Source organism: Sphaeramia orbicularis, chromosome 24, assembly GCF_902148855.1.
Source record: "Sphaeramia orbicularis chromosome 24, fSphaOr1.1, whole genome shotgun sequence".
Taxonomy (NCBI): Eukaryota; Metazoa; Chordata; class Actinopteri; order Kurtiformes; family Apogonidae; genus Sphaeramia; species Sphaeramia orbicularis.
The window spans coordinates 41,755,499-41,772,984 of record NC_043979.1 but is presented as its reverse complement, the minus strand read 5'-3'; the positions used below and the strand labels follow the sequence as shown (position 1 = coordinate 41,772,984).

At 36.8% G+C, this 17,486-nt stretch overlaps 1 protein-coding gene and 1 long non-coding RNA gene across 2 annotated transcripts; one reads left to right on the top strand and one right to left on the bottom strand.

Annotated features, from left to right (window-relative positions):
• Positions 1 to 1,454: 1,454 nt before the first annotated feature.
• Positions 1,455 to 4,425, bottom strand: fam110c (family with sequence similarity 110 member C). Its single transcript, XM_030127883.1, has one exon. It carries the CDS (start codon positions 4,219 to 4,221, stop codon positions 3,175 to 3,177), a length of 1,047 nt encoding a protein of 348 aa, XP_029983743.1. The 5' UTR covers positions 4,222 to 4,425; the 3' UTR covers positions 1,455 to 3,174.
• Positions 4,426 to 7,278: 2,853 nt separating this feature from the next.
• On the top strand, positions 7,279 to 16,944 carry LOC115415493 (uncharacterized). The gene is made up of 3 exons (XR_003934828.1): positions 7,279 to 7,289; positions 8,078 to 8,080; positions 16,754 to 16,944. It is a non-coding gene; the product is annotated as an uncharacterized LOC115415493 (long non-coding RNA).
• Positions 16,945 to 17,486: the final 542 nt, after the last annotated feature.

Genomic DNA, 17,486 nt, shown 5'->3' with positions numbered 1-17,486 from the left:
TGTACTTATGTTTTGATTTTGAGATGGGGGATGGGAAGAGGATCTCTGGACAGCTGTGACTGATGAGACACTTGGTAGGAAACGCCACTAAATGCAGATATTATCATATATTTACGTTTCGCCGAAATAATGCATTATTAGCGACCTTTAAATTTACATTAGGCCATTTTTTTCTAGGTCACTGTTCTACTGCTCTACTACAACAACTTCCTCATCTGTGTACATAAACTAAAATCCATCAGTCTAAAGCAGGGGTGTCAAAGTCAAATGATCTCGAGTGGGCAGTACCAGTCAAATAATATCACTATGAAAATGTAAAATTACATTATGACAATGTTTACATTCTTCAAAAAATGTGAATAACATGAACAACCTAAAATTTGTTAATTAAAAATAAGTGCGATTTTAACAATGTTATGCCTCAGCTCATCATTTACACATGTGCATTACAACTTATGGATCACAGTGGATCTGTGAAGGCACACAAGTTCAAAGTATGCAAGGGCTGCTTCGAACAAGAGTAAATTTCTTGATTTTCAGTAAATCTTTGACAAGAATGAAATTAATAATAATAATAGTTTCAGGTTAGATTCTCAATTGCGGATTCTAGTAATGTTTAACAAAACGTGGCAGCCCTTCATTGAGTGTTTAGATAGAATTACTATTCACCCAGAGAGTGACTAAATGCCCCCCCTCTAATTTATTTTAATTACGTATTTTAATTTCATTTATTATATTTGTGAATCCTGTTGTGGTCTTGTGTGCGTGTTTTTTTTTTGTTTGTTTGTTTGTTTTATTTCTTTGTGTTTTGTTTTATTTTCTTTTTTCACTTCTTAGTGGGTGGGAAGGGATAATGGTTAATCATGGTTCCTTCATAGAAGCTTTGATTAAAACTGTTGTTGTTCTCAATATACTTTGTGTAAGACAACTTCCTATTACCTTTCAACTACAATACCTGGAAATGTTATACATGTCAGATATTGCTATGTGTGTACGAAAAATCTAATAAAAAGATTTATTAAACCCCCCCAAACAAACAAAAACTATAATAATAGTTTCAAGTTGTGAGACTAAGATCTACCTGACACTGGTAAATATTATGTTTACTGTTTCTACCATTTCTTATTTTTTCTGGTATATATATCAAAATTTTTTTTATTCTGCAACACCAGTATGAAGCTGTGAGCACATCCATGAGTGAAAAATACAGATGAAAAGAAGTTGTGTCACTGTTGTTGGAGTAAGAATTCATTTAATTTTAGTTTTATTATTATTATTATTCATATTATTACTATTATTATTATTATTATTATTATTTGCTGTGAAACTGCTCTTTATTCTGTCCTACACTTTATTCTTCCCCATACTGTCCTCCAGTTATTACTTATTCATATCCACTCTTCACATGCATGATGTATATAATTGACAGAGATTTTAGATTTATTGTTTTCTACTCAACCTACTTCCTGCAAAATAAACAATATTCAGAACACAGATGATAAACCTATTGTTTAAAAACTAAACTAGGTATAGCATTACATTTCAAGCATTTCATATCAAGCAAGAAATGTAATTATTAATTCAGTAGCCAAGCAACACGTTTTGGAATTGTGCTTTTGACTATATAATGCATACACTGTCTTGATTTCAGCACTGTAATTAGGCTAATTCTTGTTGTTAGATACTGCCCCCTTCAGGTACTACAGAGTAAGTTCAATGTTTTAACACTACTTTGAGGTTCAGGTGGTTTATTGTGCACTGCTGCATGTGCTTAATTGAGATAAATCTATTAAGTTAGGTATGTAAGAACATTCAATAGCCTGTGAGAAAACTATATTGCAGCTTTATTTTATATCACTTTTATGAAACCACATTTACAAATTACTTCAGTGAAAAACAATGTTATAATGACAGCAGCAAAGTGGTGAATAGACCCTAGCTTGAATAAGATAAAGCTCACATTGCAGTTATTTTTCTATATTAAATTTCTGTAAAAAAAAAAAAAGTAATCTAATAGCATATTCATTCTTTTATAAAACTAGAGAATCCCACTAAAACATGACACTTGGGAGACAATAATGCACTGTACATCAACAATGATCACATAGCTCAGTTAGCATTCACAATACATTACAGAACACCGAATGATGACAGCATTGAAAAGTAAAGTGCTAAAACTGTGCCGCTTTCAAGTTGTTTTTCAATGGATGAATCATCCGAGGAAAAACAATAAGAAACTTAAATTCTTGGAAGCAGAGAAGGCAGGATCTGACTTGCCTTAACTTTACAATCTCAGTCAAGCCTCTGCAGGAGTAAAAGGTGTGTTGAAATCTGAAATGTTTGACATATGCAATACATACAGACAGGTCGCAAATAAGAAGAAAAAAACTTGGAAGAGTGTCTCCTCTAGCAAGCCACAGTAAAGTAAAGTTTTGATGGCAGATGCCCAATTTCAGTCAACAACGGTCTGTCCCTTGCTTTTTTTTTCAGATTCAGGTTACATCCGGTGAGATTTAATCAGAAGGACACAGCGAATAAACTTGGCAAAAAGACAAAGATACTGGTAAAGACACAAAGCGGACAGAGATTGGGAGGGAAATGGGGATACAGTTACAACAGGTCAGTGGATTTAGCTTTTCTCCCCGAAGGTAAATGTGATCTACACACACATGACATGGGAACACAGCTTACATTGTAGGGACATATAGTGCTAGACCCCGTAATGTGAACCATTTGGGGTTCAGGGTTAGCATCGGGGTAACAGAAAGAGTTAGGCATGTTGTAGTTGGTTATGATTAATGCTACGATAAGTCCATTAGATGCAAGAAAACCTGATGTTTGCATGCATGGGTAAGTATCATTTGTTGACCTTTCACCTGAAGAAAATAAGGAGGGTACATTCATGCAGAGACAGACTTAAGGAAGCACCGATGTTTGCAAAGAAACTCTTATGTGGTACAGTAGACGACTAAGGCCAGGGGTCAGTGTTTTACCTTTAGATTGCTAAGAAAGCGCCACCTCCCTTTCAACCATTACACTCATAAATCCAGTGACATCTTATCTCTTTCAGGCAGTGTTTTGATGCATAACATGGAATCATTTGCAGTGTCTCTTATATAACAGTCTTGGGTAAGAACTTGGTAAAACAGACGGCTCTGTACTGGCAAAGACAGTTCAGTGGAGGTCTCTTAGCTTTTTTCCAGTGTCTTTCGCATTTTTGCAACTGTACAGCCATTTAATGATCCTGGCATTGCGCTCAATAACTGACGTTCCCTGACGTATCTTTTTCTGTAACTCTTCCTCCTGTAACCCATCACTTTCGTCACTGTTCCTTGAGAAACAGTCATCCGAAGTGGAGATGCTGATGCTTCGGATGTGTTTCGTAAGGTCGTCCGAACGCGCCGAGAAATTCTCCTTCCCCAGCGACTCTACAACCTCACCGTCCAGTCCGCAGTACTTAAAAAAAGCATCAAAGTCCGCAAAGTTTTTGGAGTACCTAGAGCTGATGTCCGAGTGGGAGCGACTGACTCCTTTGCCGGTTCTCTGAAACTCCGGAACTGCGAGGAGACCCTGAGATTTATTCCCGTGATCAGCTGTCACATTTGTCTCAGGGTCGCTGTTTTCAGGAGTGTGCTGTTTAGCTTCTCCGTTCTTTTCCTGCTCAGGCTGACTCACTACTACATTTACCTTACATTCCTTTGCATCGCCCTCAGGTGTGGTAATTTTTTCCTCGTGGCCTTTGGACTCACATTCTTTCTCTGCCTCAGGTAATGAATCATTCTTCATAGAGGACTTCTGCTGCTGCTTCCGATTTATATGGTGTCTCCGGCGATATCCCGACCCTTTTAGTAATTCACATTTTTGTCTGTAAATCAGAAGGGAGTCTGGACGTTTTTTAGAACTGGATCGACGTACCTGCCCCGGTGAGCTGCTTTCACCACCACCTGTAGCCTCTGCTGACTTCTTACTAGGAGAAAAAACTTTCCTTCCACAGTTTGAGCTTCGGTTTGAAGACCCCGTGCTGCTCACAGAGGCTGAACCTAAACTGATCGCTGGCTCTTGAGTCGAGTTGACCACCTTTTGGCTTTTGACGTATTTGACTTTACTTGCAGCGAGTCTCTCCACAGCACTCATACCTCCTTTTGTCCCGGTCTCCATTTGCTTTCGAAGGTATTCAGGTCCTTTCTCCAGAATTTTATTGGTATCACTCACTGTCTCCATTGTGGTGTGAGTTTCGTATTCAACCAAATCCTTTAATGTAGTGTCCTTTCAGTTAGTGGAAAGTAGGATTCCATTCAAGTCCGCTCTTTGCCTGAGCACGAATCACGACAGGAGCCTTCACCTTGTCTATTCAGGTGCACATCTCATTACCCCACCCATCCTGTGCAAGGCCAGTTTTAACCAAACACAGGCTTGTACAAAGTACACCTGATACCTTCACAAGTGAGAACAATGAAAGCTGACACGACCACAGACCCCCCCCCCCCCCTCTCCTGTGGGTGAAAATGTGGGCCGCAAAACCTTGTTGCTCAATTCAGGGCAAAATCTTCCATTTATCTCCTAAATAAAAGCACCTTGTATCTTTAATCTTTAATCTCTGTTATCATTCTTGAACTCATTCACTAGAGGAACTGATTCATCGGAAAGGCATGGGGCTTTGTGTGACTTATATATTTCGCAATCAGTTTTAAGGCTTAATAAAGTTTAGATCTTACAGTGTGTATTAGCCTAAATCTATTATTTATTAAAGCCATAAGAAGTACAATGCATTTTTAAGGACTCCAAAGAACAAAAGCTATTTATTGGTTTATAACTTTAATTTTTTTCACCTTAAAAGGGTATATCACATAAAAAGAATTACTAATTGGCTATATTATATTACCTTAAGCGGTCATAAAATACCTTACAACACAGCACTACAGTTACAGTGTGTCTGTCTTTCATTTGTAATAACTTTAAGGCCAGAACCATCTAACAATGTAATGGGGGAAAAAACACACACAAGCACTGGGTAAAATCACCTATAAGCACTGATAATCACTAAAATATTTTTTCAATAATACCTTTCACATATGGTGTCTGCACAGTCAAATCTGGCATGTACGCCTTGCATGTATTTCTTATGGCAACATGAGTCAGATTGATTCATAGATCATTATTAAACACACAGCGATTCTCTAAAGTTTTTGGTAATTAATGGAAAACAGAAAACATTTCTAACTAATAATGATCTCCACAGACATGAAAACACCCAAACTGAACATAACTACGATACTCTGCGGTTGAAAGGTCATAATATCTCATTCAATGAACTTAGCGCCTGTTACTAAACAGGCGCTAAGCGGTAGTGAAACCCATCCATAAATTATTATCAAATAAACTGGAGTGGTGTCTTCTCATATTGGCTGTTATTTCTCAATGTTTCGCTTTAATTCTATCACAGTGTGACTGCACCCACTCCCATACACACCAACACTAAAACCAAACCGAAACTGAACCTAAATTGCTACCTTGAGCATTTTACAACAGATATCGGATACTTGGATTAGACACAAAATAACTTACAAGACAGGGCATGTACTTCAGCTGAAATAATACTTTTGTCAACAGGGAGTCTGCAGGTTTCACCGTTCAGCTTCTGTAAAATTTGCACTCAATGGCACATTTGTATCTGTACTTTTGCTTACTGGTACTTTTTTTTTTTTTTTAAATTCATAACTTTAGAAAACTGCGTACATGGTCTGCATAAACATGATGAATTTTACCTTTCCACTAGCCAAATAGAATGTCAGCAAATTACAGAATAAACAGGGTTTTCAAGCTTAACCCTTAAAGACCCAGTGTTACTTTTGTGGCAGTTCCCAAATTAATTTTTTATCTATATAAAACCTTTCTCAAGTGATTTATCACCATTTATTGTAATATTATCGTCTGTATTTTGTGTTTTTTCATTGAAAATCAGGTATTTTCTTATATTTAATTCACTGATCACGTAGATGTTCATAAAAGCTCAGAGTAAAGTAGAGGGTTAATATATCAAAAACTGAGAAAACCGAAGAAAAAGTGACTTGTAAAGTAAAATCTAGCATTAACTGAACATAAACCAAGTGTCTCCATCCACTGTCACTGATCAAACTCCATGGGTTTTACTGGTGAATCAACGTTGTAGAAGATTACAGTGTTTCCACGGTAACTACGGAGCCTCTGAACGTCCATTTTTTACATGTATCGATAGGATTAGAGAATCAACAGTTTAGATCAGTAGATGGTTTTGGTAGATGGTGGATGTTTGGGTTAAAATTGCCTCAAAGTGATGAATCATTTAGTAGAAAAACTGAGGTTAGAGTTAAAGCAAACTAATTAGCTACATGATTCCTATAATCGCAGGTCTGGACCGGTCACGACTTGCACTCATTATTTTATCTCTATTTAAACTGTATTTCACCAGGAGAGACTCACTAAGATTAGAAATCAGTTTACAAGAGTGTCCTGGCCAAGATAAACAGCAGCACAGTTAATCATCTTATGAAAAGAGGAGCAATGAAGCATGAAATACAAGACAGGTATAAAAACAAAGTGCAAAGAGAGTAGAGATGTCTCTGTTTCGAGGCATTGCATCTACAAACTATTCTTTAAAAAATGTGAATAACCTGAACAATCCCAACAACCTGAAGTTTCTTAAGAAAATTAAATATAGTTTTAATAATATTATATCTCAGCTTGTCATTTACACACATTACAACTTACAGATCACACTGGATCTACAAATCACAAAATGGTTTGTAACAGGCACAATATTATTAAAAATTGCACGTTATTCTCTTAAGACACTTCACATTGTTCATATTTGTTCAGGTTATTCACATATTTTGTGAAAGTCTAGTGTGTAATTGTAAAAATTTTAATGTAATTTTACTTATTTTCACTAAAAGTTGTCATTATTTAGAGGTTATTGTGATAGTATTTTACTTATCTGGCCCACTTGAGATCAAATTGGTCTGTATGTGACCCCTGAACTAAAGTGATTTTGACATCCTTGACTGTTAATATAGTCAGTGTCATTTTTACATTATACAGACTAATCCCACAGGCTGGATTGGACCCTGTGGCAAGCTGATTATGGCCCATGGGTTGTATGTTTGCCATGCCTAGTTGAGTGGATTCATGCATGTATATCATATCGTCATAGTCCAGCACAAACATAAACACTGCTGCAGTGAGTGTCATTTTAGCCTCAAATGAAAGCCAAGAATTTTTACCTCCGCCAAGGAGGTTATGTTTTTGCCAGGGTTTGTTTGTTTGTTTGTCTGTCTGTCTATTTGTCTGTCCGTTAGTGTGCAACATAACTCAAAAAGTTATGGACAGATTTTGATGAAATTTTCAGGGTTTGTTGGAAATGGGATAAGGAAGAAATGATTAAATTTTGGTGGTGATCGGGGGTGGGGGGGCCCACGGGGGGGCCCATTTCCAACAAACCCTGAAAATTTCATCAAAATCTGTCCATAACTTTTTGAGTTATGTTGCACACTAACGGACAGACAAACAGACAGACAGACAAACAAACAAACCCTGGCAAAAACATAACCTCCTTGGCGTGGGGGGGCTCACGGGGGGGGCCACTGATCAGCCTTGGCGGAGGTCTGCGCTCTCCGAGTGCTTCTATCTATCTATCTATCTATCTATCTATCTATCTATCTATCTATCTATCTATCTATCTATCTATCTATCTATCTATCTATCTATCTATCTATCTATCTATCTATCTATCTATCTATCTATCTGTCTGTCTGTCTGTCTGTCTGTCTGTCTGTCTGTCTGTCTTTTATTTTTTTTACTAGTTGTTGAATATGGAACATGGCTTTACCTGAAATAAAATAAAAAATCCAAAAATAAGGTACTTGTATCTAGCATTTAAGTACATATTTGTTAGTATGAGTTCTTCTTGCAGGCTCCAAGTCTCCATGCAGGTGTATTTACTCTGCATAATATCCAAAATAAAGATGTATGATCAGAGTTGACAGTGACAACATGAACCTACACTTTATACGTCACTGCTCTGCTATGTAGACACAAGCAGGGGGTAGTGGGACTCCTGAAATCAAAGTTATCAGACTAAAAGCAATAATAACTAGAAGCACTCGGAGAGCGCAGACCTCCTCCAAGGCTGATCAGTGGGCCCCCCCGTGGGCCCCCCCACCCCCGATCACCCCCAAAAGTTAATCATTTCTTCCTTATCCCATTTCCAACAAACCCTGAAAATTTCATCAAAATCTGTCCATAACTTTTTGAGTTATGTTGCACACTAACGGACAGACAAACAGACAAACAAACCCTGGCAAAAACATAACCTCCTTGGCGGAGGTAATGAAGCATCTGACGCTGCATTTTTATGTATCTATAGTCATGTCCTGCCCTTGTTTTTCACAGATTATGAATATGTGTGTGTTAGTTGTATCTCCTTTCACTTAGCTTCAAAGCATCTTAATAAAAACTGGCACGTCAGGATTCAGCAAGTGAAGAAAAACTTGATTGTCTCTGAAATCTGCAAGGGAAATCTTTTGATGTAAATTCAAGAAGGAAGAGTAAAAACTACAAATCCCATTTGAGAAATTAAGCAAATAACAGGTGACTCCCTGTTCTCTGCTTCCTTGTGTAATTGGAAACATCCCTTGATCAACAAAGTGGAACATCTGTGTCCAAGCCCAACTTGAACAACACCACATCCCCACTGATAAAGGCAGAGGGCAGCACTAGAGTATATAGTGTCAAAGTCATTAGAATTAAATGTCCTATACTTAGTTTTTATATTTGAGGTAAAACATCATTACTGTTTTTAATGATTCAGCAAAAACAGGACAAGACAGCCCTGTTACTATTTAACCACATGCCAATTGAAAACTAAAGGCCTTTTACTAACTCTTCTCATTTTATTTCAATGGACTCATGCTGTGTGCTGTTTGTGCATAATTATCATACCACATCTGCTTTTTGTGTTGATTGCATGTGTTCAGGCATGAGATTTCTTTTGATTGGCTTCCCTGAAATCAGACCGAACTATTCACTTGAGGATTTGGCGGTGTTATTATTTTGTTGTTATTTCTGAAATTAATCATAAAGCGCTTGACATAAATTCTGACATTTGGAAGATCAGTTCTAAACAGAAACTGACTATGATTAATGACTCCTTACAGATGAAAGATGACAAGGTTGAAAGGCCTTACGAAGGCAGCTTTGTGTCTTGTTGATTCACAAACAAACTTTCATTCCTTCATTCATGTTTCATGTTACAGTAAGATTTTTATTGTGGGAAAAAATGATGGTGTATAAAAATCATTTTCATCACCCTAAATAACTATATCAATAAATTTCACAAAATATGGGAGTCTCTTTTACACTGCGTGAATATGTTACCTGGCCTGGAACTTTAAATACATTTTAGGTGTTTATATTGTTATTGACCTGTTTTGTTTATTTATTTATTTTCTTTCTTTCTTTAACGGTACCAGAACGCACTATCTTGACCAGTGGTTTCCAACCTTTTTTGGCTTGTGACCCCATTTTAACATCACAAATTTCTGGCGACCCCAGACATTCAAATCCGAGACTTTTTTTTTGCTAAAATTAATTTGTTTTTGATCATGTAATAGTTTGATATACTATGTTGCAAATAAATGATAATTTTAGATGACATTTAGTCTATATAATGTATATTATTATGGACGGAGGCAGTAAATCCAGGTATAGATTACTGCACAAAGTGAGAATTTTATTTTCCTTGGTCAGGATATGTACAGTCAGTCCATCTTGGATTTACAAGGCTGACAATTAATACTGAACAAACAAGAACTCGAACTATGAATTATGAAAGAGCTGCCGCATCTTAAATCAACCATAATGAAAATTTGAAAGATAAACAGTACCACAGTGCTTCAGTTTCAGCTTCACAGTTTGTCATGTCTTTTATGGATTGGGATTGTCTCTGTCAACTCACCATATGTTTTTTATTTGTACTTTTTTTATGTGGTTTTTTTAATCAATTTCTAGAAATTTCAGGCCACCCCATTTGAATTCCAGGCAACCCCAAGGTTGAAAAACACTGGTCTGGACCGTCTTTTCATGCGTGTCTTGTTTTTATTGCCTTTTTTCCCCCTTGGGTTCTGTTTGTTTATCATGTCCGGTGTCAATCTCTGTATCATCAATACATTACTTGAAATTATAAATGTTAGATTTCTTAAATGAAAAGGTCTATAAATATTGAAAAGTTCTATAGGCAAGGAAAGGCAAGGCAGCTTTATTTCTGTAGCACATTTCATGTACAAGACAATTCAAAGTGCTTTACATAAAACATTAAGAGCATTACAGCAGAAGGCATGAGAAAAACAAACAAACAAACAAACAAAAATCAGAAAACAGATAAACAGTTAAAAGAGACAAGCAGATTAAACAGATAAAAACTTTTGGCTTAAAACTGATGAATCCAAACTCTATTCAAATGCAGCTGAGAACAGGTGAGTCTTTAACCTGGATTTAAATAAAATGAGTGTTTCAGCTGATCTGAGGTTTTCTGGAAGTTTGTTCCAGACATGTGGAGCTCAGAAGCTGAACACAGCTTCTCCATGTCTGGTTCTGACTCTGGGAACTGACAACAGACCGGATCCAGATGACTTGAGGGGTCTGGTGGGTTCATACTGGGTCAGGAGGTCACTGATGTATTTTGGTCCTAAACCATTCTGAGCTTTATAGACCAGCAACAGAACTGTAAAGTCTATCCTCTGACGGACAGGCAGCCAGTGTAAGGACCTCATAGTTGGACTAATGTGGTCCACTTTTCTGGTCTTAGTGAGGACTCTAGCAGCAGAGTTCTGAATGAGCTGCAGCTGTCTAATGGATTTTTTAAGTAGACCTGTGAAGACACTGTTACAATAATCGAGCCGACTGAAGATGAATGCATGGACTAGTTTTTCCAGGTCCTGCTGAGACATCAGTTCTTTTATCTTTGAGATGTTCTTAAGGTGATAGTAGGCTGATTTTGTGACTGCCTTGATGTATTTTTCAAAATTTAGGTCTGAGTCCATCACTACACCCAGATTTCTGGCCTGGTTGGTGGTTTTTAGGTCTATAGACTGAAGCTCTGTGGTGACCTGTGGTCATTTCTCTTTGGCCCCAAAGACAATTACCTCAGTTTTGTTTTTGTTCAGCTGAAGAAAGTTGTGGCACATCCAGTCATTAATCTCCTCAATGCATTTACCGAGAGCCTGTACAGGGCCTTGTTCTCCAGGTGACATTGTGACATAGATCTGTGTGTCATCTGCGTAGCTACAAGGGCTGTTCAATAAGTTCATGGCCTCACCCAGAAATACTGCTTGTTATAATACAGGATGTTACATTCTTTCGTGATGGGATAGTGATGCTTGAACATCGATGGAACAAGTGCATTACTGTAAATGGAGATTATGTTGAAAAATAAAATATAAATTATCAGTCTGTGTTGTTCTGTTCTGGGTGAGGCCATGAACTTATTGAACGGCCCTCGTATGATAGCTAATATTGTTGTTCTTTATAACCTGTGCCAGTAGGAGCATGTAGATATTAAACAGAAGAGGCCCCAGTATGGAGCCTTGGGGAACCCCACATGTAATTCTTGTCTGCTCAGGTGTAAAGTTACCTAATGACACGAAGTACTTCCTGTTCTCTAAGTATGTCTTGAACCAATTTAGTACAGGGCCAGACAGATCCACCCAGTTCTCCAGTCGTTTCAGTAATATAATGTGGTCCACTGTATCAAACGCAGCACTGAGGTCCAGTAAAACTAGCACTGACATGTTTCTATTGTCTGTATTCAAACAGATGTCATTCATCACTTTGGTCAGCGCAGTCTCAGTGCTGTGGTGCTGTCTAAAACCTGACTGGAAGACATCATAGCAGTTGTGTTGTGTTAAAATGTCATTTAGTTGGTGAAAAAAAGCTTTTTCAATTATCTTACTTAAAAATGGGAGATTGGAGATTGGCCTGTAGTTGTTCATAAATAAATAAAGTTAAAAAAAAAAAAAAAAAAAAATTATATAGATAATACAAGCTGTTGGTTTCATCAGTTCACTTCAGAATATCATTCTCCTGTTTACCTCCTCTTATCACTTGCTTCAGGGATGAATGCAGCCACATGACTTTAAAAATCTCCGTTTTTTTAATGTTAGAGTGTATAATCATTTAGTATATTATCTGAGTAAACATGGACACTGATGTTACAGTGCTCGATTAGTCGCTTTCCCCCAGAGCCTCCTCACCTTTATTTAATTCAAAACTTGTGCTGCTGGTTGGAAAAATATATTCTACTCTTTAATGTGACACCGCATCATCTCCTAATTGTGTTTTTATTTAGTCATTCACAATAATTACCAACCATCTCAGAGACGTGAATGAAACTGACTGACTCAATTAAAAATGGATCGCAAATTGTCAGATATAATTGCTGCAGGCATCTTTTGCTTGCAGATATTGTTTGACTGTTATGTAAAGTAACTATTAATTGGTAATTATGCATGCAGAGATAACTACCAGGAATATAAGGTCACCTCCTACTCAATTACTTAGTGTCTATTTATCACAAGCTCATCTTACTGTATAACACAAAAACAGTGTGATTGGAGGCGTATCGCTGCAATATTTTTTCATGGTTCATCACAGGCTTACATTTCATTTTTTCTTTAACTTTTTTTTTTTTTTTTTTTTTTTACTTGCACATCCTAAACAGCAAGGCATATTGCTGCAGTATTTTTTCATGGTTCATCACAGGCTTACATTTAATTTTTTCTTTAACTTATTTATTTATTTATTTTTAATTTATTTGCACATCATAAACAGCAAGACAAAAAATTAAAAAACAGTTTTCATGCATGTAACAACATTGTGCAGGAGAGGATAGAAGCAAAAAAAAAAAAAGCTTATGTAAACACCTCCCTGGAAATAAACAATAACACAAGGGGAAAAAAAAGAATTAAAAAATACGATATAAATGAAATAATAATCTAAAGTAAAACAATAGAAATACAAATCAAATTATATACAGCCTTAAATTTTTTCCTAAATTAGAGTCCTTTTCAGATGCTTTTTAAATAATGATAAAGAAGATGATGATTGAAGTTCAGGTTGTAGATTATTCCAAAAATGTGGTCCACGATATTTTAAATAATACTGACTGACAGAAGTTCGACAGTATGGAAGATAAAATTTGCTTGAGTATCGTGTAGGATAATTGTGAATCACAGAAGACAACATAAAAAAGTTCTGGAAAACTTAAAGGCTTTGGGGCTTGAATGCAGCCGTAACTCATCCAGCAGTGGAAGGTGAAGACAATAGCGTCTAATAATTAAACATCAAAAGTGGCATGAGAGTCAGATTTATTATCAAGTGAAAACTGAGGCAGGAAAAATAATATAACATAAGGTAGATCTTTAACAGATGTGTCTGCTGTAATGAACAAATCAATGAAACTTCTAATGCAGACAAGATATGCGATGACATTTGTTTGAATGCACACAGACAGGCTTGCTTAAGATACTAATTTTCGCCTCAGAGCTAACTCAGATTTACTTCCAAAAACACGTTTCATTATAAATCTAAATTCATAGCCCATAAATTCAAACATAATGAGCTATTTCTCTGTGAAACTCAACCAGAGAGAGAAGAAGACATGAGAGACATAAACCAGGGACGTCATCAAAAACAAAATTTTTATGTTTCTTAAAGTTCGACTGCATGACAAACAAATATGCTTTTTTGAGACTTGATCCTTTGTTTTTTTGTTCTTTTTAATCTGGCAGAATCTTGTAGCCTTTAAACTTAACATGGTTCTAATAGCAATAAAATTTAAAAGCTGTGAGAACTTCGGCTGCCATGGCTTTTGGATGAAGTCCACAGAACATAAATGTATTTCTGATTACTGGATATGATGATCTTTCTAGCAACAGCCTGCAAACAAAGGTGCCTGCTGAGAAGTGACAAAGCTCGTGTTAGAATTGTAACAATATAATGTAACTAGCACTTTAACCCGTGGTTCTAGATCCTCTGATACAGTTTATTCCTTTACTTTCTTGGTAAATTCCACTGCATTTTCAGTTCAGTAACTTCTCAGCTGCCATATCTGTTTCTGCACAGGAAATCTGACACCGTCGCAACATGGCCCTATTGTTTTTCTGTTGCTAGGTAACTCACTTCAATGATGATTCTATGATCCTGGCCATAGCAATGTGATTGTAAGACTATTGTATTCCAAAATTACTAATAACTCCCAAAATGTTGATCCTATCAACTTGCTGTTTTTGCTAGTCTCGTCCTTGACCACAAATACATTGATATGCCAAACTGAAGCTGTCAGCTGTTTCCGGATTTCATGTGATGCCCAAGACAGACACACAAATAAATTCCACTTCCTTTTTAGCTTACCAATAGGCCATAAGCTATTGTCGTCATGCGGCGTCCGGTGTTGTTGTCTGTCGTCCGTTACAAAACTTTCAATCATCTTCTCCGAAACTACAATTCCGATTGACTTCAAACTTGGTACACAGCTTCTTTATGATGATGTCAACAAAAGTTAGTGAAATTATTTGGATCCGGATCTGATTCTGGATTTGGTGCGACTTTGAAAAATTTCTCCATTATAAGAAATAGGAAGTGGATCGATGCAATAACTCAGTAAATATAAATGATATCAAGATGAAATTTCTACAGTCCAGCCCTGATGGGGAGATGACCAAAACCTAATGTCCACATGCTGATCAGGATCTTCTTCTGGATCCGGGAACTTACGCAAAATTTAACATGGGCTCTTATGGGGAAAAAATTTCAATCGTCTTCTTCATTGAAACTACAGTTCTGATTGACTTCAAACTTGGTATACAGCTTCTGTATGATGATGTCAACACAAGGTATTGAAATTATTTCGATCCGGATCTGATTCTGGATTTGGTGCGACTTTGAAAAATGTTCCCACTATAAGAGATAGGAAGTGGATTGATCCAATAAATCAATAAGTATCAATGATATCAAGTTGGAATTTGAATTTTTTACAGATCTGATTGGAATATGGCCAAAACATGGGCTATTTCTGTAATATAATAAATGCACGTAACTGGGTGATAATAAATGGCATCTGGATACATTTCCCAAAGCTTTTAATTTGGCCAGTAAGCTACAGGGCCATTGGTCCTGTTTTTTAATATAGCTTGGCAAATAGAAAGTGGTTTCATTCTTAAAGTCCATACATTACTTAAAGGAGTACTGTTTTGACAATCCAGTGTGCAAGAATTTGGGAAAGTTGTGAAGATCTAACTGCAGAATTTAGATATAATATACATGTGTCAGTATAGTTAGTATATAGTCACACTGGAATGAGAATTGTGTTTTCGTTGCCTCAGATGTATGTTTGCAGAGGAAATGGGTGGACGTCACGGAATACATCACAACACACCCCATGTACGCACAGTAGTTCAGAAAAGACTTCCCTTTCCTCTTTTTTTTCCATTTTATATCTCAAAATAAAACAAACACTGGCTCTAACAAAAGACTCTAAAAAGCATCATTAATTTCCAGTATTTTATGGGGATTGGTTTCACTTCAGCAAAATACGTTTCAGAAACAAGTGGTAACTAGAAAAGCACTCGGAGAGCGCAGACCTCCGCCAAAGCAGATCAGTCCCCCCCCCCCCCCCCCATCCCCTCCATTAATCATTTGTTCCTTGTGCCAGAATCAAATTTTATTAAAAAAAAATCCCCCCCCCCAAGCCTGTGACCAAGCCTGTATCCATCAGTAGATTGCCCTCACTGTGTTATTTTGTGTGTTATTATGATGTTTTGCCTTTTTGTCAGTTGACTTTCTTGTCAACTGCCTAGGGACTACAGATGGAAATTAGCACTGCTGCTACAGTCTGACATATATACAGCTGCAATTGTTGTAGATGTTCATTGATATGCACTGTCCCTAATAAATAAATAAATAATTAAATACGTAAATAAATACATAAATAAATTTGTCCTCTGCATCCTCCACCTTGTTCAGTGTGCTGTACTTAATCCAGCTTCTCTCCAAACAGTGAGGTAGCTTCCTCACCCCGTTTGGCCCTCCGTATTGCCTCTCCAGACTGCAACATAAACCAGCTCACTCATCACCATTGACTCATACAACATGAGCACCATCTTAGTGCATATGTTGGACAACCTCAGCAATAATCACAGACTTATGTCTCTTTTGATAGAGTGCATGTTGAAGGATTAGTTCATCTTCTTGTTGAGATGCGAACCAAGATAATTCTAACTCGGCACTACTTTAATGTCCACCAAACGAACGTTGACTGGCAGAAGAGGGGCTTAGATGTTTAGAAATCCACCGCCACTTCTTTGGCCTTGGGGGTGTTGAGTTGAGAATGGAGAGGATTTGGATATTTCACCCTTGACGGTGCAGAACAGAATTAAAAGATTTAAGGAAGCTGAGTGTATTTCAGTCCGTAAAGGGTAAAAGCACAAGCCTGAGATGAGCAATCATTCATTTATAGCTGATAGAAGGGTCAGTCCATCTCAGATCACCCCAAAAAATGCAATTATGAAACCTCACCCCCTCCAGTTTTTTTTTTTTTTTTTTTTATAATTTTGGTATATAGGTCATTCATAGCTAGAAAAGACAAAATTTCAAATTTTAATTTTATTGGACCAACAATTTTTGAGATATCGCAATTTAATTTTTTCACTTTTTCACAAAAAAGGCCATGGCAGCCAAATTTCAAATTGCTGTAATTCAACAACCACTGGTTCGATTTTAAAAAGCAAGGTATTTCTGTAAAGGGGAGACCATAAGGAATCTAAATCTACCATTCTTTTGTACATTTGGGTACTTTTGAGTTAGATGATTTATATTTTGACCTTGAAATTGACACAGTGGGACACGCCAGACCTCTTTGACGCCATTATGAAAAATGTAGCCCAATGTTTCAACTACAATATTTAAAAATTTGGAGGGGTTTTCTTTTTTATTTTCATGCAGTACCATGTAGAAGCTGACCTGCCTATTCCTTCAGAGACCCATTCAGTGTCCTTTCTGTATACTTCCATACACAGTGTCTCAGGTTGATGTATTCCAAGAAATATTGACCCTTGACGGTGCAGAACAGAATTAAAAGATTTAAGGAATCTGAGTGTATTTCAGTCCGTAAAGGGTAAAAGGACAAGCTTAAGATGAATAATCATTTATCTATAGCTGATAGAAGGGTCAGTCCATCTCAGATCACCCAAAATATGGCATTTTTAAACCTCATCACCTCCAATTTTTATGAAATTTGTAATATAGGTCATTCATAGCTAGAAAAGACAAAAATCAAAATTTTAATTTTATCAGACCAACGGTTTTTGAGATATCGCAATTTAATTTTTTCATTTTTTCACTTTTTCGCAGAAAAGGACATGGTAGCCAAATTTCAAATTGCTGTAATTCAACAACCA